Here is a 26,907-nt window from a genome sequence, read left to right as displayed (position 1 = left end):
TTAGCCGCTACTAAAACTATCAAATTAAAATTTGAAAGTAGACAGACCACGTTAGAATATTATCCTAAATGAATTGAAAACCAAAGACTACATCGCTACACAATTCAAGAAAAGTGTTTAATACTGTTGATTATTAACTTTAAAACTTTTAAATAGAAGGCTTCGAGAGTTCTTTCATGTGTAGAATTTAGTTTGTTTATGCTCAAATGTATTTCCACCACCATTATCACAAGCAAACACCACAAAAACACGAGAATTTCAAGTATGGAAAACAAGATATTAGGAGGACGTATATGGAACGTATCCCCGAGACTGGGACGACTAGAACATGTGGAGGTAGAAGCCGAGGACCTAAGCGGGAGGAGCATATTTCACTTGTGCGTGATTGTCCTGTGGATATTTTTGTGCTTCTATGTCCTGTCCAAGCTGACCCATCTCGTGGAGCAGTTCATCGGCCAGCGGCTCCTTCGCCAGAAGCAATGGTGCGACGTCCGCACAATTAAAACCGATTGGGAGCAGACCCTGCAACTTTATGAGGAGGACAAGCGCCAGCTGGACGCACAGGTGCGCGAGTTGCGAGAAAGGAACCTGAGTATGGAGAGCTTGATGGTCGATCTGCGAGACTACAACATCCACTTGATCAGTGAAAACTTTATGCGGTCCGTGATGCAGGAACAGGTTAACACAACATAATTGATTCAACATATTGTCAATCAATTGATTTTCTTAATATCGCATGAAATATTTTTAAATTAATTTTGTGTCATTCAACGACACTACTAGCTAGCAATGTTAATGAAAGATCTAATTGACCTCGAGACATGTAAAATTTATTAACAACCAATGTTCTTTGCTCAGAAAACAAGGTCGGCGCAGCCAAACATCTACATCACCAACAGCCACTTCCACCTTATACGCCAGATGTTTCTGAATGAAAGTCAAATCAATCTCGACGTCCATAACGCTGGCGAAAAAGGAGCCTCCGGGGAGTCGAAAAATGTCTGGCTACAGTATCTGAGGATGCGCAAGTGCTATATGGGTCCGATTGCTGATCCAAATTTGATAGATCCCAGCACTACCGATCAGATTCTCCCAATTGTTATGACGACAGAGCAGTTGGCCGAGTTGCAAGGTAAGTAAACTAACATTTTAGGTGTTGTTAATAATCGTTGTCCACTTTTTAGGCATGATCTAGTTGGTTTTAAGTTAAATTCAAACAGATATTTCTATTGTTATATTAATCACAAAACAAAAAAAAACACAAAAAAAAAATATTAAAATTAATTAATATATAATTTGCCATTATTTAAAAACGGAAAGGGTGCAAGCCTCAGTCAGCGCTAGTTTTTATATCCCTGCAGCTAAAATCAGAAGATTATTATGATATTCGTGGATTAATTAAAAAATATTTCTTTCAGATCTGTAGAGTCTGAATTATCCCTCTTGATCCATTTAAACTAGCTTAGTGAGGTTATCCTTTTTTCAATTCAATTAATTTACCAGATTCAAATTCAGCTCAGTGCTTCGGTCCCGGGAAAATTGGTTTTATTTCTTTGACCACCTACCGCCAACCTTCAAACCACCTTACAACCGCCTCAAACTTCACCCCACTTCGTTGGCCTTCGTGTCAACATCTGGCGGAAACGAAACAGAAACAAAAATGCAAAATATAGCTGTCTACCAGTTGGTCGTCTGTTTGTTCCAACTGGGGCTGCTAAGACGATGACTTATCAAGGCAGAATTTAGCGATTGGTTCTTCAGCCTTCTTCTCCGTTCCCCCTATGTGCCAGCACTTTCCATTTTATTTTCTTTGCCATGGGGTCACTGGCAGTTATCGTTGCAATTTTGTAATCAGTTGCCGGCTCAAGGTTAAATGCTCGCCGGCACTATGGACAAAGTCTGTGGGTGCAGGTCCTAGTCGGCCTGATGCCCTTCCATTTCCATTATTTCTTTCCCCGTGTGCCATTTCCGGTTTCATTTGCTCATATTTTTGGACGAAGATTCGCCATATTTACATTTGATTTACATTGATTTACATTTGATCGAAAACCGGCGCTCTAGGTGTTGTTTTGCTTACTACTTAATGGGTCATTTGCCTGACTGGCCCATGAGTATATGCACGTACATATATACATACATATGTACGTGCAAATGTGCAAAGGAACTCGAATCGGATTTATTTAGTTATTCATTTGCGATTGTCACTTGGTTGAGTTAGATTTATTGCCATTTATATGCAAGTTTATTGTATTTTCTGGATCAGTATTGTACGTTAAATTGGGAGTTTCCTTCCTCCGTCTGCACTCGCATTTTCTGTTTTTACTGTCTGATTTGACAATGATGACGCTGATGAGGCCTAAATTGATTAGCGGCGAGTGATGTACATACATACATATGTACAAAGAACTTAACTGATGAAGTCATTGAACTAATTCATGTATTTGCCTTCGCCAAAATACATTTTATATCTGGTTTCACGTAAAAAAATTAAAAAATATTTTTCGTCCCGAGGCAAGTAGAATAATTACCAAAAAGTTCAAACGAAAGTTGTTCTGATATCTTGCGAAATACCCCAATTAAAGGTTTTTTGTTTGGATTTCGTACTACATTAGTATTTTAAATGTTTAGATTACTCATTTTTGACCCTGTAACGATTGTAGATTATTTATATTATATATTATTATAAGCTTTGAAGCCAAACACATCATATTACAAAAATTATTTATTTATTTATTTATTAGAGATGATAGTATAGTTTATACAACTAATACTAACATAAGCGTAAATAGTACTAGCTACGAGGCCATCGACTATGTACATCTATACTTATGTATATACAATGCTTAATATAGTTTAAGGGTTTTTATGCTATGACATTAAATTACAAATTCTATTATATAAATAATATATTATAATACTCGTTGACAAAAAAATGTTTCCATGGTATCTTACAGACGTAGCAGTCGACTCTGCATTTCTTTCAGTTTGAAAAAAATGTTATTAAAAAGTTTCTTTAAAATCAGATTATATTTTAAACTCTTGTATGCGGTAGGGAAAAACATACAATACAAGATAACAGAAGAATGGTAACCAATATAAATATTCTGTTTTGACCAACTTATGTTTTTTATTTTTAGCCCACTCATTGGTCGGGGTCGCGTAACAAGCAGCGTCATTGGGGCACCCGCATCTTGTAAGACTGGACGACTCTATCTACACAATCTTATTGTTATGCACTAGCCATCAAGTCGAGCCAAATTGTCTGGCTACGCCCATAAATACTTGGTCTAACATGTATGACGCATGACCAGGTGTATATTTCTATGGCTAGGGTATAGTGTCGCGCCATCTACGCAATTGGGATTCGTAAGCTAGTGGCTTATTTTAGTTTCGTATTTATAGATCGTGAACAAAGCGTAACACTTTACATTTACCCAGCTTCGGATGGCATTTGCAATACTTATTTTTTTACCACTCGATCGATAAATTAAAATCTTCCAAATACAAATAATTTCGCACATCAGGGGGTGGAACGGAGAGTGTGAGAAATAATCTAATCGTTAATTGGCACACTAACCCCAAACAGAAATTTTGCTGCCATTGGCCCCATTCCACACTCACTGATAAAAATAGTTTACGTTTTATCAAGGTTATTTGCCAAAAAAAAGAAGCAAAAACAAAAATAAACAAAGACGAAAACGAAAGTGGGAAGCAAAAAAAAAAAACAGAGCGAGGGTGTGAGAATAGATAGACCGCGCCAAACACAATTGGAAACAACCTTGAGATAATGCCCTCATTTATGCATTTCAATTTTTTTTATTTACAGTCAAACAATAGCTAAAATTGGGAAACGGATATATGGGGAAAGAAATGTTAGATTTTATAAAAGTGCATGTGACAATCTTCTTAAACAAACTTCCACTGCGTTTGCGTCGCCAAAATCCGCAGGCTTAATCTCAGTTGCATAGGTTTTATAGTTTTTGAAAAATCTCGACGTTTATACATATGTACAGACGGCCAAACAAGCAGACATGACCAAGTGGATCCGATCAAGAATACATATGTATGTATACTATACACTTTGCAGGCTCGTTCTTTTATTTATCTTAGTTATAGAATATAGTTGACAGTATGCCGATTGCTTAAGTATAGGCATGTTTAGATTAGATTATAATCTTTACGAAAATGTTAAGAATTGGCTCAGCGATCCCCAGACGGGGACCCTAACGAAATGTTTGTTTACCCAAAAATTAGGGTCAGGGCTAGAGACATCGCTCGACGTTTCTTTCCTACTATCAAGAGTCGCCTACGTTTTGTTCTGTGTTTGCGAACGTGTATCTGTGTCATGTGAAAGCGAAAAAGATACATAGTAACACCCACCAGCAGACGGACCGTGTCGCAAAGGAGAAGGGAGGTGGACAGTAAGTGTTCATGACTTCCATTCTAATATCATTTAAATGCTCCGTAAGTGCTGTATACTCAGACGAATTCCTAGCCGCCCGCCTGACTCCCTTCTAAAGGCCAGACGAAAATTTCTATATACAATATTGCAGCCGACGTCGGCCATTTTGTTTTTTTTTACTTGTGTTTCGTCGGCATTTTGGCAAAAATTTCATGTAGCCTTTGTATTGCCGAATCGCTGTTGTTGGCTGGTGTCTGTGGGACTGTGTCTACCCTGCGCCTGCCACTCCCTCCATCGCTGCCTGCCTCTACGTGAGTGCTGGATACAGCAGTGACACGCCCCGCACGGCCCCACTCACACACGCCTTTATCATAATCATCGTCATTGTGTCTTGTTTTGTGGAGCGAAAAAACGTGTTGCTATCGCTTTTATTTTATTATTTCTCGCTCTTCGCTCATATATTTATACGAACTTTTTAGTTGTTGTCATTGTTAAATAAATATTTGCGTGTTCTCTTCGTTTGCCTGGATTGTCGGTTGATTTTTGTTGTTCATTATATTATTATTCCCTTGCATTGCTCTGACTACAAATATTCAAGTGAAACATTGACGGACAATCAATGGCCGAACTCCCACGCAACGGTTTACAATACATCAAAATGAATTTTCGAAAAACTCAGGGTGAAGAGGATAGGCTCCTACAAAAACCGGTTAACTTGTCGACGAGTGAAAATACCGAAGTAAACGACAAAAATGTAATTAATTTTCTAAGCTTCAAAGCGCTGAGATAGTGCACAAAACCATTTTTTACCAACCGGTCCTGTGGCGCAATGGATAACGCGTCTGACTACGGATCAGAAGATTCCAGGTTCGACTCCTGGCAGGATCGTGAAGAATATTTATTTTTTGATTATTTATGTCGATATATATATATATACATATATGTATATATTTTAAAGTATTTTTATAAATGAGATAAAAATAAATAAAATATTTGTTTTCGCCCAACGTGGGGCTCGAACCCACGACCCTGAGATTAAGAGTCTCATGCTCTACCGACTGAGCTAGCCGGGCACTTACAGCAAGACCCCAGAAGAGGGTATACGAGCTTGTTCTTGTCCGCCAAGTAGCAGTTTGACAAACAAGATGCATATAAGGTGTGTACTTTGAGTACCTCCCACATAGCTAAAACGAATACACATGGCGTATACGTAATCTAATTCTTTAGCTAGAGTGATTCAGGTCAAGCTAATTAACGCGACCAAGCAAATTGAATCAACGACTTTGATGAGTTGACCATGACAAAGATAATCAGAATGTGATCAGTGGACGTGTATATGCACGATACGCTGCTATTACACGATACTTAGCGGGCTCTTTTTGCTTAATCAATTGAGGGAGTAAGGGAAATTCCATTCATTCAAAGTGCGCTGCTCGCTCTCCTGTTCGCTCTTCTAGTTGCTCACAACTATTCATAGATTTCTATTTCATTTTTACCCTGACCCACCGCAATAGTTTTTATATTGCTTCGTCTACCCCTTTTCTCAGTCGACAACAGCTGCAGCAACAATAGCAATTCCAACTATTTATGGCAAAATTCATTCGTTTGGTTGTTGTTGTTGCTAGCTTTCTATCGCCATAGCTGCTCTTGATTTAGTTTATTATTGTTTGATGCTTTATTTTGTTTGTTCCTCTTTTCTGGTTTCTGTTTTGCTTTTCAGTCCGTGGTTCATTGAGTTCCAAAGCGATAACAGTCTGAAATCATCGTCACACGCACATGTTTTCACGCACGAATCGTAAATAGAGCAACAACAACAAGGGAAATTTCAGCTAGTGCGAAATATTTTGCAGCAGACAGTGCGTATACGCGGCGTATGAATCATATTACCCATACGCCACACTGTCTGGCGCACAAGCCTCATAGTTTTCAATTTTACCGAAATCTGTCTGCGAACTTTTTAAGCGGTATTTAATATACGGTCTATCATTTTCAGATATGCTCTTCTTGTAATATTTTTTCTCTTTTAGTATGAATGCAAATTAAATAAGAAAAAGGTGCTTACAAAATTGTCATGTATATTTAACAAAAAATCAACACAAACTTATGCATTTTAAGGTTTCTCATGTGTGTTTTCATTTTTTTGTTGCCTTTCATTGGCCTTTGTTCACAAAAATATATATATATTTTTTTATTTGAAATGCTTTGTTCTCATTTCTCTCATACATACCTAAATGTAAATAAACACATGAAGTTTATGTGTATGTGTATTTTTTTATTTGGCAGTTTCACATCCAGGTGTGTATGTATTATCAGTATTTATTGCGTTTTAAGTTCATTGTTTCCCATCAATTTTACATTTTTTAAAGAAAATATAGCTAACACTCTGTATTTGCATACATAAAGCGTACATTCATTGACAAAGTGCACAGCACTGTTCTAAACTTTATCAAGATAGGAAGAATGTTGCTATTACTTGCCACGGAGTGGCATGTGTGCAGTATAGATAAAAGTACATTTACCTGCCGATCATATGTACATACTTTCAATTTCAAAAAAAAAATTCCAACCTTAAAACCACAAGCGCTTATCTCAACAAATGACAAATCATCGACGTTGAGCGCGATGAGCGTACATAAAAACAACAAAAAGGAATGCGTTTTCAAATGCCTCTTTTTGTTTGCAATAAGTACATTTTTAAATTTTTGAGATAACCAAAATTATAGTACATCCTTGCAAAGAACATTAACCTTTAACATATATCGGATAACAGGATAACAGTTGAACATTACAAATTATTTATAAAAAAAAATGCCATCAATTAAATAGCTATGCGAAAGCACAAAAGTAGCTAACATACAGGTGCCTAATTATGATTAATCTCTAATCATTATTGTGCCTTAGAGTCAGTGCCTCGACTATCAGGTACCTTTTACTGCGGTAGTCAATTTTAAATGGCCTTCAGACTTCGAAACCCCCATGTGATATTTTACAGAATACATTTATCTACCACATTTTACATTACACATGACATATTACTAACATAATTACTAGTAATTCGCTATTTAGATTCCATTAGTGAACTCTATAACAATGAGAAGTCCCATTACTGTTTCCGTAGCGATCGGAAGAACTAGAAAGAAATGCCTACGTGTATCAAAATAAAATGTATTTTTAGTTCCCTGGCATTTCAACTTGATTTGCTTAGCAGCCATTTTGATGACGTTTGGCCGACTGTCTGACCGACGGAGAGACCCAAAGCACAAAAAAATCACACACAGGCAATTGTCTCGCCATACACATATGTACACTCGCATGTACCGAAACGGGGGAGAAACTCATCTGTATGCGATTCGACTGACGACATACACAATACCCAGGGCCCCCTGCCCCCCCTTTTATTCGTTGTATATATGTGTTAATGGGTCTCTGACCTGATTTAACAATAATAAATAAACTGTCACGAGCAAAAAGAACGCGGCAAGGGTGGGGGCAGGTGGGTCGAATTCGAGGTATAAGCGATATATACAACAAGTTTAATATGGTTGTGAATAATCGAACGGATAATTGAATAGAGAACTTATGAGTCAATGCAAATTTTTATAGAATCCTTTTTTTCTAATATTCAGTGAAATACCTCAAATTATACCTCAGTTAAATTAGTTTTTCATAATAATGTATTTTTTTGACCCGGAATAAGGGCTACTCAATTCTGCAGCACACAACATGAATTGAAAAACAAATAAAATCAAATAGGAAATACAAATTAACCAAAATACATATGTACATATGTACACATGAATACTTACATACATCGGCTTCTCATTAATTGATCCCCAAAAATTGTTTTACAAGAGCTTGAAATGAATATTACAGCCCTTAAACGCACTGTACAACAAAGCCGAAAAATAACAACGCAAATATTATCACCACCGCCTGTTGTTATTGTTGTTATTTTTTTTAGCTTTTTGGCAAATTCGCCTCTTTGTTTGTGTGACTTTTTGAGCGACTGGGCGTGGAAGTGTGTGCGTGAGTGACCTTGAAATGGGTTGCGCTTCGCTGTTGGCACATTTTGGAAATTATCGCGCGTGTTTCTGTATTCGCGTATGCGAACATCCCGCTCTCCCTCCCACCGCATGAAACGAAAGTAGCCCCTCGCTTTCGTTTTGATCGCACAGATGTACATTTGTATGTATGTATGTATGTACGGGACACGGCGGTTGACAAAATGCAACCAGCTGAAAAATGTACATTCATGTGGATGTACACATGAGCGAACGCGAGCTAAAAAGAAAGAAAAGAGAAATGAAATGCGCTCGGCAATTATCAGAGCCGCTGCCATGAAATTAATTATCTTTTTACAGAGATGCACGATAAACTTGTGCGACTCGCCAAAAGCCAAAGTTCGCTGTATTAATTCAAGGCCAAGTGCGATACGCGAAAAAGTGCAAACAGCAACAACAACTGGCAGCGCAGTAGCAGCAATAGCAATGAGTATTCATGTGTACACAGGCGATATATACTTTATTTAATATATGTACATACATACCTATATATGTAGGCGCGCATGAGTGTGTACGAGAGACTTCCATGCCAGCGCAAATATATCAGCGAAATCAGCACCGAGAATCACTAGCGAATGTGTTGCGCAAATGTTTTCTCTTTTCTTTCTGCACTGTCTCGGTTGGAGAAAGGGAATACTGGCAAAGTGTGCAGTAAACATCTGTATTGCAAAGAGAACTGTTCCATTTGAAAATATGTAAATTATATGGGCCTAAGAGCAGCATCAAAGCTACACTGATCAGAAGTGCCGAAGAACGCTCGTACTTGATCTAGCACTAAGTCCCATTCGAAATATTCAAATTGAAAAGGAAAACTTGCTGGATACACTCAGTCTGATACTTCTGGACTAATTCTCAATGTCTATTTGTGGCACGAAGTCCTCGTTTGTTGTGTTAAATAAACAAGAGAGGATTAAAGGTAAGGCTTCGAAGATTCGAACAAAGTATCCATCAAAACCAGAACGTCATGAACATCACCGTCCTCATGGGATTCATTATGTATGTACATACATATGTGCATATGTAGTTGATTAAAATCATGAAAGCGAAAATTTCACATGATTTTCAAGGACAAACACAACGTGCATACATATGCATGTGTATATCGGGGAATTTGTTATTTTTTGGTTCTTCTGTTCTCCTGCTTCGGTTATTTTGCAGAAATTAATAGTGCGGGTTTTTGCATGAAGCCCACACACACACAAAAGCTCACGTTATTATTGCATTGATACACACATATATAAAATAAAAAAAAATCCGACGCCAAAAGCAAACAAGAACCCGCCACTCTGGAATCGACAGCGTCGCACGAGGCTCCTGTGCTAATGGCATTTGGCCTATTTATGCTTCCACGTATCGAAAACACACACACACGCACAGGAGGACCAAAAACAGCGTGGTAGAAATATTAGGTAACGCTGGCCCCGGGTTTGAAATTCGTTTTTAACCCTTCGACGGCGATGGCTGCAGTTGGAAAGTTAATTGGGTTAAAAGCGCACTGGGTTAACACAGGGTGCTTGGAAATTCCTACCAGCAAATGTGTACAGCACTCACAGGAAACTCGAAGGACGCAAGCTTTACAAGATACTAAATGTATTTCCTCCAACACCATACATACAGAAATTAAAAATTATTATTGTTTTTAAAAATTTACTATTATTATTAAATTAATTATTCACTAGCCACAATTTTTTTCATTTAGCATGTACTTTTGTTTTTTAAGGAATTTTTTGTAGACTTAAGCACAACAGTTCTTCCAACCAAGTGTTAAAAAACAGAAATGTAATATAAATCTTCGGTTCCCAAAATCAATGTACAGAACTTTTTAAATTTTTGGAGGACCCTGTACTATCAGACTCGACTGTTCGCATCCCCGGCTCCCGCTGTTGCAGTTACCCAGTTGCGGGTCTTCCTCCCCAAACGTGATAAATACGTACGCGCATGTAATAGATATACAAGTTTATATACATATGTATATAAACTCAAGATCAAGGTCAAACTACATATAGAAGCCTATATACAGATAACACACACAAGAAGGAAGAGAAGAGTGCCGAACCCAAACACAATCACAATAGCAGAGCAGAACCTTTGGTCTTGGTCCGATGCCAAACTCCGTCACACCGTCCGACAATCCGACCCTCCGACCGTTCCCTCACCGACCGCTGCGGTTTAGCTACCCTGCAGACCATTTGACACACTAAGCCAGGAGTCGTGTGTTTTTTGTACTTCTTTACGTTTTGACAATGGCAAGCAAGTGTACCTGCTGACTGGCAAAAAAAGCATCTGCTGTCTTTCCGTTTCAAGCCTAGCGCAGACGCGAAGACCTTGAACAGCCACTGCCAGAGGAAGACGAGCCAGAGCCGCAGCGACAAATTTGAAGAGGAGAAGGATCGCATTTTGGTCAAGCTACAAATTCTATGGTATAATCAGGAAATGCAAGCACGAAGGGAGAGGAAAGAGGAAACTGGCCGAAACCAGTTCTGCAGCTTGGATATCCAGAGCCTTCCAAGAGTCCAGACACCGAGTCAGACTGGGAACGGCTATCATGTTTCGGGCGCATGATTGAAAAATCATTGCTGGAAGCCTTCCACCTTAACTTCTCTTCTTCGTCCTGCCCTTAGCATTGCGTGTCCTGTTCACATTAAACTGAGTCTGGGCATGGTCGCGGGCTGGGCCGTCTAGACATTAAATAAGGCAAGCTAATTGTATACATTGCTCAATCGATGTGATCGATTCGATTCGATTCGATTTGATTGGGTTTGGCTAAAGTTTCGCTGGAATTTCCTGCAGCTAGCACCTTTTATGCTAATTTCAGTTATTGAGCAGAGCCTAGAGTTTAAGAAAGTATTATATCTCGCCTATTCAATTAACAGTTGGAAGGACGGTATTTTTGTGGCACAAACGTAAAAGAAGTTTGGGATGTTTTTTATCACCCTAATATTGAGATATATCCCTTCATTGAGTTGGAAATCAATATATTCTAAACATTTACTATATTCTACACCATTCTTGAAGCCCAAAAACCAATAAAAAAAAACTCTAGAAAATAGTCGATAATTCAAGCGCACCGTAATCTGGTTTTCCTTGGAGTATTGTTTGTGGAATTGCGCATACGCCACATTGCACACGTCCAGCATCAGCAAATCCACGAAAGATGAAATGAGAAGCAATCGCAAGTGAAATTGCTAAGAAAAATAGACAGCAACGCAGAGGATAGGAGACCAGGGGTTATGTCTGCTTGTCGTGTCCTCACAACGACCGGCAACAGCCTTGGCATGATTTTATTACACACACATCTCCAACCCAAAACCCCCTTTTGCTGGTTGATTTTTGGGTCGCCGCAGCCCGCGCACCGCCAGACATATCCACAACTTAAGGTGAGCAGAGTGAAAGCGAGAGAAGTTTAGGCGCACGCACAATTCGGGGCTTTCGAGGGGGAAGTGGCTGAAGGATCGATTATTTTTGCGCCGACAGTGGCCATTTTATTTTCGGAGTCGTAAAACCAACCCAAAGGAACCTCTAGGACCCAACGTGGAGGCTGGATGCCGTTGGCTTATGCGTGCGTCTGGCGGCGAGGGGACTTGTGGGTGTTTAGCCTCAAAGAGTTTCGTCCCTCGCGCCCTCTCCCCCTTTCCACCAGAAGTGTTTGCGACGCCGAGCATTTAGTGGCAAAGAACGACGTCGACGTGGCGGTCGGCGTCGCAGAGCGCGTGGTCGTGTATAGTCATCGTCTGGCGACCTTCAACTTTCAACTTTATTGCCATTGTCAGTTCGACGCCTAACGCCCACCTCCTACCTCCTGTTTTTGTCTGCCGGCTCGTCCCGACTGCGACGCGTTTTTGTAATTTAGAGGCTTACACTCGCTCCATGTCTGGATGCGAATCGGTGTTCGGTGATGGTCGGTGGTGGCTGGGCCACCACCTTTTATTTGGCTTGTCTGCAGCGCCCATGACCTTGAACCTGGCCACGTTTTTACGTGAAAGGTGAAAGGCACGTTCTCGGCTTACATAGGTCTGTGTGCTCGAAAGTATCTTGTGTATTTTATTCCTTTGCCGTTCGTGCCTAATATTCTTTTTGGGTTCCCTTTGTCCAGCGTCATTCCAAGTTCTCTAATTATATTTAAAATTTATATATAAAATCGCGTTTGCAATGTTACTACGAAGAATATGTATTTATAATTTAATGAGCATTAAAAATCCGTATGCTTTTTTAGAACAAAGCGTTAAAGTGATGGCTGATGGTCTGCATTTTGTCGAAAGCATAAAATCTGTACCATTTCTTGAATAACGTATAAATGTATCCTATTTTAAGCTTATAAACACTTATAAAATTAGAATGAAATTTTTACTCAACTATGCCATGTTTGCAGATCAAGAATATATTTCCATTATATTGTCAAAAATGACGTCTTCCCTGCGTTGCAGGTAAAATTGTAATACTCTAAGAAATTTTAATACTCTCTGCCAATATATAAAATGGAGTCCTACATCTTTCGATTATACAAAAAAATCGATTCCCAAAAACTAACAAAAAGGTTTAAACAGTTAAGCTTCTTCAGCTCTGTATGTGCTTGATGTCGTATGAAAGGAAAGGTATAGATTTTAAATAGATTTTAAATGAATATTATTGAACACTAAAAACTCTCTCTCTTTCTTAACTCCCAAACTTTTGATTTTTGTTGTTAGATTTTTATTCATCTTATTATTATTTTACTTGCCAATTCAATCGATAAGCTAAATAGAAAGTTGGACTTTTTCGTTCGCACTCCCACTAGCTAAGTAACGGGTATCTGATAGTCAATGAACTCGACTATAAAGGACTTTTTTCTTATTATACATATTTCTCTATGAACATTTGTTTGTGAATGAACAAGAAACCCAAATATATTTAGCGATCCTTTATAAATGTAGACATTATCGAAATTTAAAAACATTTACAAACCTACTGGAACTGAGACTCGTCAATAAATTGTTAAAAAATATCCATACACAAACCGGGTGTACTTTATAGGAGTTCGCACTACTCTTACATTCGTTATACAGCACCATCTACCTTTTGGTTTTGGGACTCGGACTCAAACGGTTATAAGTTAGCAAAGAGAAAACGACCATGCGGATTAAAAAGCGCCATCTAGGTGGCAAGAGTCATCGAGCTTACAATCATGTAAGGTGCCGGAGTAAAAGCGCTCTGTGGACAAATACGCCAAACAGTGAAGCGAAGACACCAACCACTTGCCTTTTAGTCTCCAAATATAAAATGAATATGTTCATTATTTTCTTAAATCATTTCCTTTCTAGTAATCTTCTTCATCATGATGTCTAGACAAGTCTTTGTACAAGATATTAAAATTGAACTACGTAAATTTTTAAAAACTGCACTGTATATAATATATACTTAAAAATGTTTTCAACAACTCACCTGTTTTGCCGGTAGGACTGTAAGGATCATAGCTTCCGGCCGACATCGGCGATGCATAGCCGTTAGACATGTTGTAGCTGTGATTTTGCGATCCGGGGGATGGAGAAAGTGGCGGCGCAGAGCTGGGCACGCTACCTGGACTAGGAGTGGACATCCAGTCCTCGGTGCTGCGGGTAGATGGAATATAGACATAATATGTAATATATGCTGCATTATATTACATTTTTTCAGTTGTCTTACACATCAATTCGCGGCCTTTTATTCGGCACGAGCACCAAGTGACCATTTGCAGCAGCAGCCGACGTCGAGGGCGCTGCTGTAGAATTTGCCTTATTGGATGTGGTTGCTGCGGCGGGGGCAACAACAGTAGCTAAGCTAGATCCTCCGTCTACCGTGCCCACGGAAATGACGTCGGGCATGGGCTCAATTTTAATTGTTGTGGGTGTCGGCCTTAGTTTATCCTTGACTGCTGTTGCAGAAGTTGTTTCTTTTGCACCGCCATTCGCACTGGCCACATGCAAGGTCAGAGAGGCTGAGGAAGATGGGCCTGAAGAGGCAGCTAATTGTTGTTGTAGCAAAATGTGGCTGGGTATGCTCGACCGCTTTTGCATTGACTGTTGTTGTTCGCTCGTCAACATGGCCACGCCTTCATGATGCCAATTCGCTTAAAATCACATAGTTTCCAAGCGACAGCTAGAAAAAAAGAGTGGATTCAAATAAAAATTGCATACAAAAGAAAATATAACGCCCCCGGGTGGACTCGAACCACCAACCTTTCGGTTAACAGCCGAACGCGCTAACCAATTGCGCCACGGAGGCTACAGTGACACGCTCGTCAAGTGGTAGATTTCAGCATTGCACTATAATACTCGTCTGATAAACTCCTATAAATCACTGCCATCGTTGAGTTTTAAAATAGTTTAAAAGAACAAATTCGTTTCATTTATATTTATTGTTTTTACGATAAACCGATGTCTAATACCAGAAGTTGCACGAGGCCAGTTTAATGCACATTAAGTGTGACATGGAACTGGGGAACTACAACTTAAGAAGAGGGATTCAACAGGGCGTTCGCTAAAGGCACCGCCTTCCACACACGAAAAGCACCAAAGCAGGGCGCCGACAAAATGGCGTAAGCATATTGACCCAGAATCCTTGATAAGGTCGTTTCACGATGGGTAGATGCACTTCCGAACTTTGGCGTCATACACCGACTAGAACCGAGCGCTATGACCCAATTTTAATTGATGCTTATTTAAATCTGGTTTCTGAGAGGGTTATTAAATTTTCATTATCATTTCAATGATCCATAAAGGTCCAGAGCATGCAGTGGAAAAGCTAACCGAACTGCGAACTCAAAATTAAAAAGTAAGCTGTGTAGACTTATTTTCAATTTTAAAATGCAGCATGTTTATATTCAGATGTTACATCCGCTAGTTCCTTTGCAATCGTCGGAGTTTATTCGCCTTTTGGTTTGTTTCGATTTACTTTTGGCATGCACTTGCACTAAGTTCTCGGACCGGCTTGTTTTAGCTCACGCCGTCGGACCGACAAAAGCATTGCAGACGACCAACTGACCACCAAAAGGGAAGCGGCGGTAGATGGGGAGGCACTGCAAATGATGCATTTCCGCTGAATAAAAAACCGAGGAATTCGGTTTGGATAATATTTTTCTAAAATCGCCGGGAGAACTTGACGAGCCGACCACAACTCATCTGCATTTCCAATTCCCAACGCTGCCGAGCACATATCGGCTGGAATTTATGTGCATAACATTTTTTTCTTTATTACCCGTTACTCGTAGAGTAAAAGGGTATACTAGATTCGTTAAAAGTATGTAACCGGTAGAAGGAAGCGTTTCGAGCCTATAAATTATATATGTACATACATTCTTGATCTCCCCTTGAGGTTTCAGTAAGATTAAGCACACATATTCTCGGGTCGCCTATCCTATGTAAGGTTGTTCTTGCCACGCCCACATCAATCAAAAAGTGTAATAGTTAAACAAAAAAAATTTTTTAAAAATACACATTAATTAACACTTGTTTGGCAAAGTCAAAAGATCCCTTTAAAAAATATTTTAAAAACACAATTTTGGAAAACTTTTTAAATTACAACTTTTGTTTTGGATTTTTAATTGTTTCCTATATACTATGCTATACTATAGTACTAAAGTCACTATAGTGACAGGAAACATTTAAACATTTGTGTTATGAGTCACTAACTAAAAAAGACATTCTTAAAGAATCGTAAGATCAGGAAATATGAAAAAAATTAACCTTTTAAACTTTTTGGTTGAATAGACCTTTAACGATTTTCTTTAAAATTTACAACTTTAAAACTTTTGAAAACTTGTTCTGGTTATAGTATTAGGGTAAAATTAAACAAAGAACGGAAAACTAATTGTCTACCCAATAATTTCTGATATCAAAACGAACACCGTTTGACGAGATAGAAACAAGAGAGAACGGTATAGTCGAGTTCCCCGACTATCAGATACCCCTTACCCCAAATGGAGGTGGTTTGTGGGTGTTAGAGTGGGCGTGGCTACATGGGTCAACAAATAAATGCGCTGCGTCTGTTTCTCTCGGAGTCTGCATGCTTAATCTCAACTTTGTAGCCTTTATAAGACCTAAGATCTCGACGTTCATACGGACGGACATGGCCAGATCGACTCCTCTATCGCCCCTATCAAGAATACATACATGTATATATACTTTATATGGTCGGAAACGATTCCTTTTGCCTGTTACATACTTTTCACCGAGTCTAGTATACTCTTTTATTCTTTTTTTTTTTTTTTTTGCTTTAACATTTTTAAAAATTAGAATCCATATGCGTTTTTGGAATTAATTATTTATATTTTCAGTAATATGTTTTAAAAATTTCACCCGACTCTACATCTTTACTTTTGGCAAATAAACTGTTACTCACTTACCTAGTGTATTTGTATTCCGTAATTAATGCGCTGTAATGATTGTTTACATTTACTTCTCCCTGTGCTAATAGCTTTTATTGTTTTTGCTACTTATAACCGAAATATTCAATTTTCACACTTGCTATCGGGAAAAACTTTATTAGATTGCACATTCAACACATTTAAATGGTATTTTAAATTCAGCTCGACAGTGCAGTGCATCTTCTACAAAAAGGAAAAGAGAGTATCAGAAAGAGTGAGGGTGAGAGAAAGCTAACCAAAGACGAGAGAGCAAGAAAGAGAGTAAGAAGTGCATTAGCAGCGCCCAGACACGTGCATTTTTCGACGGTTCAGTTGTTGGCGCAATTAAAATGTAGAACCCAAGACTCAGCAAAAAGTTTGAATAAACTATAATAATAGGCAGAAAATCGGTGTAATACGTAGTGGGCAGAAGGTGCTTTTCATTTCGGCTTTTAAACAGTTTTGTCTGTTTTGTCTGCTCTCAATTCTCTCCGTGAAAACTCTCCTCTCTGTCTCTCTCTCGCTTGGCGAGTAAACAAGCCCCAACTGCATGGAATTTTTGTGGACGCGGCGGAAACGGAGGGGACGTGTCTCTCACTACAAAAGCAGCAAAAACAACGCTGGATATCGAGTTCGGCACAGTTTTTCTGTCTTAAGTAACTATGTAAAAGGTTTTTTAAATAGGGTATATTAACACTGTAGCTCTGTTTCAGCACATACAGAATCGGAAAAACGATTTTATCAATGCGAACTCGAATGCACTTTTTCCGTCGCTTTCCGTTTTCTAGCATGGCCTCCGAGTTTATTTTCGATTTTTCTGCATTTTTCACCGACAACTGCGCGCGATGTATTTTGTTTTACTCGAGAAACTCTGAAACTGAAACGTCAACGGCGCCGCCTCTCACAATCAGACAGTTGGCAACTTGTAATTGTTGCTTTTGCTGCGCAGGCGCTCTTTTCAGACTTTTCTGGCTTGGCAATGCCGCCCTTTTGCTCACGAGCTTGACTTTTGGTTTCTGTGATTTTTTTTGTATTTTGGCGCTATGTATTTTTGACTCTCGAGCTGAGCTCGCTCAACTTTCGCGCAAGTTTAAGCGGCCAGAGCAACGATAACTCGTTGCAGTAGCCACAGCGGCAGCATTCAGGTACAGTGGTTAAAGTTTATGACCCAGCAAGTTTCAGGAAATTTTTATAGACGGGAAATTAGATGTACTATGTATATACATATTATGTATGAATATATCCCTAGATATTCGGAAACGCTTTATTCTATTTGCTACATACAAACCTAGGATTACGAGAAAAATATCTACATTGTATTTTCGAAAATATAGTTGTTAAACATACATATCCATTTTCATAAGCCAAAAAGAGGAAGCTATGCGGTTTTTAGCCGCAAAATTACGAATCTTGAAGCGGCTTTCTTCAGATACATATGAACATACATATATAGTTTCGATTAGGCTTAGAAGTCAAATCTTGTCTTACCGTGTGTAAATTTGTGAAATGGACTTGTGTTCGACGTGAACACTAAAATGGATACATACTTGTACTTAAGTATAAGCTAAGCATTGCAAGTTGACAAAGTATCATCATTTAACAATTTTCTGTATGAACGTTGCACATATAAAACAAGCTGGTGGCAAGAATATATTTACATGTTAGATATACATTTCTAGTTCACAAAGTACCAAAAGAATTCATCTGGACTGCATTTGGTTTCTTCCACTGTGCGCGCACTTGCCCAAACATATGTACTCAGGTTGGCTTTGGGCCAGAGAGCGGTTCTTTTGAGGTACTGAAAACTGGTTTTAGTGTTGGGCTCATAGGCATAGTGCGACTTGTTGTTGCTGCTGCCATTCTCTGCCTCTTTGCGCTGTGACTTTTAAGCTCTACTTGCTGGCGACTGCGCTGCCGAGATTTGTATTTGTTGCTGTTTTTCTGGTTTCATTTTGCGCCTGTGACTTTGTAACACACTTTTTGTTGTTGATTTCCCCCCTTCTTTCGTCGCTGCTATATGATTTTGGTTTTGGTGCTTTGGTGTAATTATTCAATGGAGTTTTATATTAACCTGTATCCACTCTCGAATTACAATTGTCTGAGGAAAAGCTACGCGTACTTTGTGCTGACCGTGAGAATTTAAATACATACTATTGTTGGTCAGGAGGGAAACAATCTTCTTTCTAAAGTCGATTCCATCAACATAACCTCATAAAAGCTATACCCCTATGCTAATTTGCAATAATCGTATATTGAACCTATTAGACAGGGAAATCCAATAAAGAGCATTCGACCCTGCTGCCATCCCCTTCCATGCCCACACTTTCGGGGACGTGGACGAAAAAGGGGCGAGCAGAGTAGTGTGGTCAATGGGCGGCATCGAAGTCTCCATGAAATGGCAAAACACGCGAACGGCAGGCATGCAAGAGGCAACGATACAAAACGCTAGCGCAGCGGTGACGAAAACGCTGAAAACAACAACTACATCTACAACGGCAAAAGCCGACAGCAAGTTGAATGACATAAACCAACAACTGACCTTCAACTCAGAGACTGAACCTTAGAAAAAACGAACAATTTTACAATCGCAGCACACACATATAGCCTCATGCAAATGGGAATGCGAGAGTGGCGTATGCAACTTACAGCTTTACAGCTCGTTTGTTGTGAAAGAGAGATTTCGGGTGAGAAGAGGAAACCACCTAAAGTACTGAGCCGTGGCGAAAATTGTTGTTGCAACCAGACCCCCGCTCTCTCTTACACTCATACTATCCCAACTAGTGCACACCACCCCCTAACCAATACACCCATACCCTCTGTAATGGGCGGCAACAGAGGAAGTCAGCGGACAATTGCGCATGATACGCTCCAGATTCCGATTCTAAAGGTGGGAGAGTAAAGAGCGATGAGTCACGACGAACGGATCGAGAGGTGATCCCATAATAGTTCATTGGTTATGTTAGAGTAAAAGCGTTAATAGATTCATTAAAAATAGGGTGAAGGAAGCCTTTTCGCGGGTCCATATGGCCATGTCCGTCTGACCCGTCTATCAATATGGAGGTCGAGATCTCGGAACTATAAAGGCTTAAAAGTTGGTACCAAGTATGCGTTTTGGTTTTGTTAGCAGTTGCTATAGTTTTAGTCGACAAAAGAGTAAAAATCCACAACTTTAACAAAAAATTTATAAAATAAATTTTAAATTCGTATAATGGTGAAGGATGTCATAGAGTCGCAATTTATAAATGCAACCATCGAAAGGTGATGTAATATCTGAAACTGTAGCTTAACTTCTAATCTTACTAGTAACTCGAGTATAGCATTCTGTTTGGTTATATTTATACCCGTTACTCGTAGAGTAAAAGAGTATACTAGATTCGTTAAATAGTATGTAACAGGCAGAAGGAAGCGTTTCCGACCATATAAAGTATATATATTCTTGATCAGGATCAATAGCCGAGTCGATCTGGCCATGTCCGTCCGTATGAACGTCGAGATCTCAGGAACTACTAAAGCTAGAAAGTTGAGATTAAGCATACAAACTTCAGGGACATAGAAGCAGCGCAAGTTTGTCGATTCATGTTGCCACGCCCACTCTAACGCCCACAAACCGCCCAAAACTGCCACGCCCACACTTTTGAAAAATGTTTTGAAATTTTTTCATTTTTGTATTAGTCTTGTAATTTTCTATCTATTTACCAAAAAATTTTTTGCCACGCCCACTCTAACGCCCACAAACCGCCCAAAACTGCCACGCCCACACTTTTGAAAAATGTTTTGAAATTTTTTCACTTTTGTATTAGTCTTGTAATTTTCAATCGATTTGCCAAAAAACTTTTTGCCACGCCTACTCTAACGCCCTTACACCGCCCAAAGCTGCCACGCCCACACTTTTGGAAAATGTTTTGATATTTTTTCATTTTTGTATTGGTGTTGTAAATTTCTATCGATTTGCCAAAAAACTTTTTGCCACGCCCACTCTAACGCCCACAAACCGCCAAAAACTGTCAGTGTTGAAGACCTCCTTCGCACTTTCACTAGCTGAGTAACGGGTATTAGATAGTCCGGGAACTCGACTATAGCGTTCTCTCTTGTTTTAAATTGAAATTGACCTATTAGAAATTGGTTCATTGTATTTGTTGATGGGTGCTTTGTTATTATTTGTCCTCCTGTGCTGTTATTATTTTCATTTACCACATTGATTTCTTGCAGATGGTTTCACGATAGCAAAGAATAAGGGCGAAATATGAAACCGGAAAACGGGAGAAGATGAGACACCCAGAGTATACCCAGTACCGATGACGTAAATTGCGGATGGATGCCGATGAACGGAGCATGCTCTTGCACTTGGCAGACTGCAAACGCTCTCTGCTATGAGTACTCTACAACAATACTACTATGGAAGGTAGCAGAGCAGAGCGGCCTATTTCTCGATGGTTGTTTATATTTGGATGCAGTTTTATGCGCTCTCCTATCTCTGCCACGCTTTTATTTTATTTTTTGTAGGTTTGTATTTTGGGTTTGTTATTTTTCAGGGCGTTGTAAAATTGAACAAATATGTACATCATGCGACGAAGGTTGAGGACGGGTGGAATAGTAAACAGTAAAATGTACAATATGTGCTTAAAACGAGTATCTGGGTCAATTCTAGGTATTCATTAAATCGTCTTTAAAGTCTTGAAAATATCTGTGAATTATAGACATTATACTGCTCGGACAGCCTCGACTGCCAGATACTTGTGACTTATTTACAAAAAATTAATATATGCAAGCAACAAATGAAACTGAAGTTTACAAGATGTTGAGTAACGTTGGAAGGGAGCGTCCAAAACTTGTAGGTCTAGCTTACGCAAGTTTTGATATTATCCTTTTTGACCTCCAAGCAAAACTAAGGGGAAATTGCGATAACAATTTCCTAAAAATGTTGGCTCCCGAATTGAATCAAAACTTGTGTATCTTCAAAAATTGTTTTATACATTTATTTTCTCAACAGAATTTAAAGATTGTTGTGTCAACTTTCAGAACGAAAATTATTGGTCGCAGAATATTCAAGTAAGAAGCATTTCAAATGGATTTTCCGGTAAAACTACCAATCGTAAGTTACATATAAATTAGTTCACAGAAAACAACCTTTTTCCCTTTTTTTATGGTCGCTTTTTTGTTATTTTACAATATGAAACAAGAGAGAACGCTATAGTCAACCAACTTGCGCTGCGTCTATGCTTTAATAGTTCCTAAGATCTCGACGTTCATACGGACGGACATACGGACATGGCCAGATGGACTCGGCTATTGATCCTGATCAAGAATATATTTACTTTGTATGGTCTGAAACACTTTCTTTTGCCTGTTACATACTTTTCAACAAATGTAGTATATTTCTTACTCTACGAGAAACTGGTATAACAAGAGAAATTTGTAAGACTATTAGCCCCGTTACTTAGCTAGTGGAAATGCAAAAGACAAATTTACAAATTTTTTCGTCTTAACAATAGAAATGGGGTAGATAAACACCAAAATTAAAAGTAAAGCTAAACATTTTCTAATATTTTGGGCGTAACAATTTCGGTTTTTTTTCCGGACAAAAATCATTTTAACTTAAAACTAGAGCGAAGGCAATAGCCGATTTCTCTGACTGTAAGATTTTCTATCACATAATAGAAAATTACGAAATATTTTAAAAGTTATGGGCGTAAAAGTTTTATGCGGCAGGCGCTTTATCTAAACTTTACATGTTCTATAGCTCCGGAGATATCGACGTTCATATGGACGAACTTAAGATATGCCAACAACTTTTTGGCCTCTCCTTTTTTAACTCCCACAAACCGCCCTTAGCTGCCACGCCTACGTCAAGTAGATGGGACATACAAAATTCTATCACTTGCGTCTCACTACGGATCAGAAGATTCCAGGTTCGACTCCTGGCAGAATAGACAACCAAACCTCTTAACAATATTATCATTTTTGTTTTTACTAATATTTTAACTTCATTTAAAAATAAAACGCCCCCGGGTGGACTCGAACCACCAACCTTTCGGTTAACAGCCGAACGCGCTAACCAATTGCGCCACGGAGGCTTCGGATTTTTTTTTGAAGTAACGTTAAAATTTCAGCAGAAACCTATTCAAAAATTCTTGTAAGAGATTTATTATGAAATATTTTCAAAATTTATAATTATTTTTGTTACTATTAAGGAGCCTCCGTGGCGCAATTGGTTAGCGCGTTCGGCTGTTAACCGAAAGGTTGGTGGTTCGAGTCCACCCGGGGGCGCATACCAAAACCGTTATTTTGCTATGTAATATTTTTACCTTAAGTCTTAATGGAAACAAATGTTACTCAACTATGTTTTGTCAAATTGTAATAACGGTAATATTTTGCAGATACAGATGAATGATTCTTCTCTTAAAAAAATTTCAAATGAATAGTAAATTAAATATTTTCGTCCTGAATATGAGACACCTGCCTCCGTGGCGCAATTGGTTAGCGCGTTCGGCTGTTAACCGAAAGGTTGGTGGTTCGAGTCCACCCGGGGGCGAAATATCCTTTTTAGATTTTTTATACCCGTAGACTGAAAGAGTATACTAGATTCGTTGAAAAGTATGTAACCGACAGAAGGAAGCGTTTCCGACCATATAAAGTATTAATATTCTTGATCAGAATCAATAGCCGAGTCGATCTGGCTGGTCGACAAAACGGCCACGCTCACACTTTTAAAAATATTGTGATATTTTTCGTTTTTAAATTAGTCTTGTAAATTTCTATCGATTTGCCAAAAAACGTATTGCGACACCCACTCTAACGCCCATAAGCCGCCCAATGTTTTGATTTTTTTTTTTTTTTTTGTATAAGTCTTGTAAATTTCTATCGATTTGCCAAAAAACTTTTTGCCACCCCTAACGTAACGCCTACAAATTGCCACAAACTGCCACGCCCACACTTTAAAAATGTTTTACATTTATTTAAATTTTGGTTAATCTTGTAACTTTTCCCACGCTAACTGAAAAACTAAAACTAACTGTGGAAATTTTTCCTTTGCACTTCCAATAGTCATTGTTTTTGCCAAAATGTGATGTATGTATGTACATATATACATATGTATATTAATAGTTCGAGCATTTCAAGCTTTATATTTATAAGAAATTGTTAAGCATGTTTTCGGGAAATCCAAAAAAAAAAAATATATATGTAGATATATTAAGATCCCCTGGAAGAATCTGTACAGCCAGCCGGTAATTGTCAACATCGAGGATCTTTATGTCTTAGTTTCACCCAACAATAATGTCCAGTACGACGCCGAAAAGGAGGCCAAATATGAGATGGACCTCAAGAAGACAGCTCTTGATGCCCTGGAGGCAGCTCGCAAGAAGGAGTGGGAAAAGGGTAAACGACATTTCCTTTTTATTATATGAATTATCTATAATATTTTCTTTTATTTTACAGATCAGCCCAAGGCAGATGCAGGGTTTGCGGAAAAGCTAACGGCACAGATCGTTAACAATCTGCAGGTGCAGATAACAAATGTTCATCTGCGATACGAGGACACCACAACTACGGGCAGTCCCTTCTCCTTCGGCATATCCCTACATGAGCTGGAACTTTACACTACCAATTGCGACTGGGAAAAGTGCTACATGGCCCAGCAGGCGTCAGAGGTCTTCAAAATAGCAAATCTCTCAGCGGTATATACATATATACCGCAAATATTAAATATATATATATAGTATTTAGTATATATATATATATATATATATATATATCACAGTATACATATATGTAAATTTCTATAATATATATAATATATATAATATATATATATATACCGCAAATATTAAGGAGAACTTTATTATCGCAAATATTAAAAATATTTATCTATATACTATATATGTATATACATATATAAATATATCTATAGGTTATATGGTTTAAATTATAATTTTAGGTAAAGAAAAACTTAAGAGCTATAAAGTTCTAATTTAAAAAGAACAACCTCCTTAAAAAAATTGTTAAATTAAAATTAATAATTCCGCCCAACGTGGGGCTCGAACCCACGACCCTGAGATTAAGAGTCTCATGCTCTACCGACTGAGCTAGCCGGGCCACTTGATCCATTTAAAACATTATTTTCAGTTACGTCGCTGGCTTTGAAAGAAACTACGAAATATCCGAACAGTTCTGTTCATAACGATTTTGGTGATACAATTGTATGGCTTTGATTAAAATAAGCCATCGGGTTTACCACCTATGCAGGGATTGCTAGGTCATGGTTTCGATAAAAACCGTACTAGTAAACCCTTGCAGTAATTATATAATTAGAAATTAACTAGTGTATACGGAATTTTGTAGTTATGTATACTTTATGACGAAGCTATGATTTCAATTAATACTTTGAAGATAGTTTGCGTAGAAACGGACATGGATATATTGTCCCGGTCGTTAATACTAGCCAAAAATATAGATACATATGTACATGTACATGTATACTTTCATGATCGCCAATGCGTTGCATTTCTGACTAAAATTAATGTACACTCTATAAGGGTATATCAAATGATGTTTATAGAAAAGCAAAGCAATTTTTATTAAGCGTGACAGTTTTTGGCTGTTTGTGGGCGTTTAAGTGGGCATGGCTAATATGCCTGCATGCTTAATATGCCTTTCTAGCATTTATGGTTCCCAAAATCTCAACGTTTATACGGAGAAACAGATAGACAGGCGGACATGGTTAGATCTACTCGTTTAGTGATCCCAATCAAGAATCCTTCTACACGCTACAAACTTTTCAACAACTCTTTTATTCTACGAGAAAAAAACAAAAAAGTTACATGGCGCATATTCCATGTAATTTTCTTTACTACATGAACTGAGGATCAAAATCACCTTCCAATTTCTTTTTATATTTCGAACATACAGCCCGGCTAGCTCAGTCGGTAGAGCATGAGACTCTTAATCTCAGGGTCGTGGGTTCGAGCCCCACGTTGGGCGCATGTTATTTTGTTCCCAAAATTACAGTGTACATATTACTGCACAGTAGTCGTCCAATCATAAGGTTAAAAGTTTACCGTAAAACTTTTGGGACTAAAATACCAAAACTATTATGTATATGGTTTTGAGGAAAGAGCGGTAAAAATGTTTAAAAATAAATATTCTTGCCCGTAGCTTGTAAAACCCCAAAACTCGTTTAAAGGGCATTTTCTAGAATATCCAGAAATGTTTATGTGTGACATGACATACATACAAAATTTTTTTGTCATAACAGTAAAATTTGGTTTTTGGTTCTTTTTGCCTATAGCTAGGAATTTATTACATTTTTATTTATCTTAACTTTACATATTTTATTAGGTTGCCTCAGAGTTTTTCTTAAATTTTTTGGCCACTAAATGTAGTTTGTTTACCCGTTATTAGTAAAGTGTAGTTTTGATTAGCAAGATATAAATTTGTTATCAAAATAGAAATAGCTTTGTCACTTGGGTCTTTCGGCTGTCTGCATAAACGTGAACTAAGCCATGGTCTGCCATGACTCACAAGATTGTTGAATAACACTGTTGTATTTTTTCAGAACATTGTCCCGTTTTTCTGATGTCCGTAAACCGATCAAAACTTTTCTAGCCAAACTATTTTAAAAATATTGCCACTTTTATTTATTATTTGTGTATGCCATAACGATTTTGGCTATGATCACTCTAACGCATTCAAACCGCCAATAAGGCTGTTTACCATACCAATTAATTTAAAAAATATTTTGATAAATTATAATTTTTTTTTCCCCATTTTGTTAACGATATGGAAAGAGCATCTGCTAGTCAAGGAACTAGCCAACAATAGGTCGTTTATAATTTGTTTTATTCAGCCCGGCTAGCTCAGTCGGTAGAGCATGAGACTCTTAATCTCAGGGTCGTGGGTTCGAGCCCCACGTTGGGCGCATCAATTTTATTTTGTAATAAGCATGTAGACACATTTTCTCCTGTAAGCTTTGGTATTTTTAAAAAGTAAGTGTTAAAAAGTAGAAGGTAGAATAAAGCGTTTTCAACCATATATATATATATATAGTGTATATATTCTTGTTTAGGAATAAAAGCAGAGTCTGTCCATAT

At 38.2% G+C, this 26,907-nt stretch overlaps 3 protein-coding genes and 9 non-coding genes across 13 annotated transcripts in view; 7 read left to right on the top strand and 5 right to left on the bottom strand.

The window, feature by feature from the left end:
* LOC120444061 (ecdysone receptor) overlaps positions 1–17,728 on the bottom strand; it is a 57,089-nt gene extending 39,361 nt beyond the window's left edge. The window contains exons 1-4 of the mRNA XM_039623570.2: positions 17,540–17,728; positions 16,820–17,023; positions 14,122–14,574; positions 13,882–14,048 (exon numbers count right to left, since the gene is read on the bottom strand). Coding sequence (XP_039479504.1) covers positions 13,882–14,048; positions 14,122–14,519 — 565 coding nt within the window. The 5' untranslated portion in view covers positions 14,520–14,574; positions 16,820–17,023; positions 17,540–17,728. The remainder of the gene's footprint in view (positions 1–13,881; positions 14,049–14,121; positions 14,575–16,819; positions 17,024–17,539) is intronic.
* Positions 148–21,445, top strand: LOC120444062. 2 transcript variants are annotated; one of them, XM_039623572.2, is made up of 3 exons: positions 148–678; positions 859–1,132; positions 21,029–21,445. In XM_039623572.2, the coding sequence occupies exons 1-3, from the start codon at positions 199–201 to the stop codon at positions 21,064–21,066; spliced, it is 792 nt and encodes a 263-aa protein (XP_039479506.1). In that variant the 5' UTR covers positions 148–198; the 3' UTR covers positions 21,067–21,445. The 2 variants fall into 2 exon arrangements, with proteins under 2 accessions (XP_039479506.1, XP_039479507.1); XM_039623573.2 differs by lacking the exon at positions 21,029–21,445 and adding an exon at positions 1,185–1,280.
* Trnar-acg lies at positions 5,218–5,290 on the top strand. Its single transcript has one exon. It is a non-coding gene; the product is annotated as a tRNA-Arg (tRNA).
* On the bottom strand, positions 5,403–5,475 carry Trnak-cuu. Its single transcript has one exon. It is a non-coding gene; the product is annotated as a tRNA-Lys (tRNA).
* Positions 14,627–14,700, bottom strand: Trnan-guu. Its single transcript has one exon. It is a non-coding gene; the product is annotated as a tRNA-Asn (tRNA).
* A 374-nt stretch (positions 21,446–21,819) lies between the features above and the next one.
* Positions 21,820–26,393, top strand: LOC120443760 (vacuolar protein sorting-associated protein 13-like). The gene is made up of 4 exons (XM_039623086.1): positions 21,820–21,896; positions 24,006–24,196; positions 24,257–24,495; positions 26,373–26,393. Exons 2-4 carry the CDS (start codon positions 24,133–24,135, stop codon positions 26,391–26,393), a joined length of 324 nt encoding a protein of 107 aa, XP_039479020.1. The 5' UTR covers positions 21,820–21,896; positions 24,006–24,132.
* Trnan-guu lies at positions 22,820–22,893 on the bottom strand. Its single transcript has one exon. It is a non-coding gene; the product is annotated as a tRNA-Asn (tRNA).
* Trnan-guu lies at positions 23,013–23,086 on the top strand. Its single transcript has one exon. It is a non-coding gene; the product is annotated as a tRNA-Asn (tRNA).
* Trnan-guu lies at positions 23,278–23,351 on the top strand. Its single transcript has one exon. It is a non-coding gene; the product is annotated as a tRNA-Asn (tRNA).
* On the bottom strand, positions 24,841–24,913 carry Trnak-cuu. Its single transcript has one exon. It is a non-coding gene; the product is annotated as a tRNA-Lys (tRNA).
* Positions 25,726–25,798, top strand: Trnak-cuu. Its single transcript has one exon. It is a non-coding gene; the product is annotated as a tRNA-Lys (tRNA).
* A 269-nt stretch (positions 26,394–26,662) lies between the features above and the next one.
* Positions 26,663–26,735, top strand: Trnak-cuu. Its single transcript has one exon. It is a non-coding gene; the product is annotated as a tRNA-Lys (tRNA).
* The last annotated feature ends 172 nt before the right edge of the window (positions 26,736–26,907 follow it).

Source organism: Drosophila santomea, chromosome 2L (genome assembly GCF_016746245.2).
Source record: "Drosophila santomea strain STO CAGO 1482 chromosome 2L, Prin_Dsan_1.1, whole genome shotgun sequence".
NCBI lineage: Eukaryota > Metazoa > Arthropoda > Insecta > Diptera > Drosophilidae > Drosophila > Drosophila santomea.
This window is presented reverse-complemented; position numbering and strand designations above follow the sequence as displayed.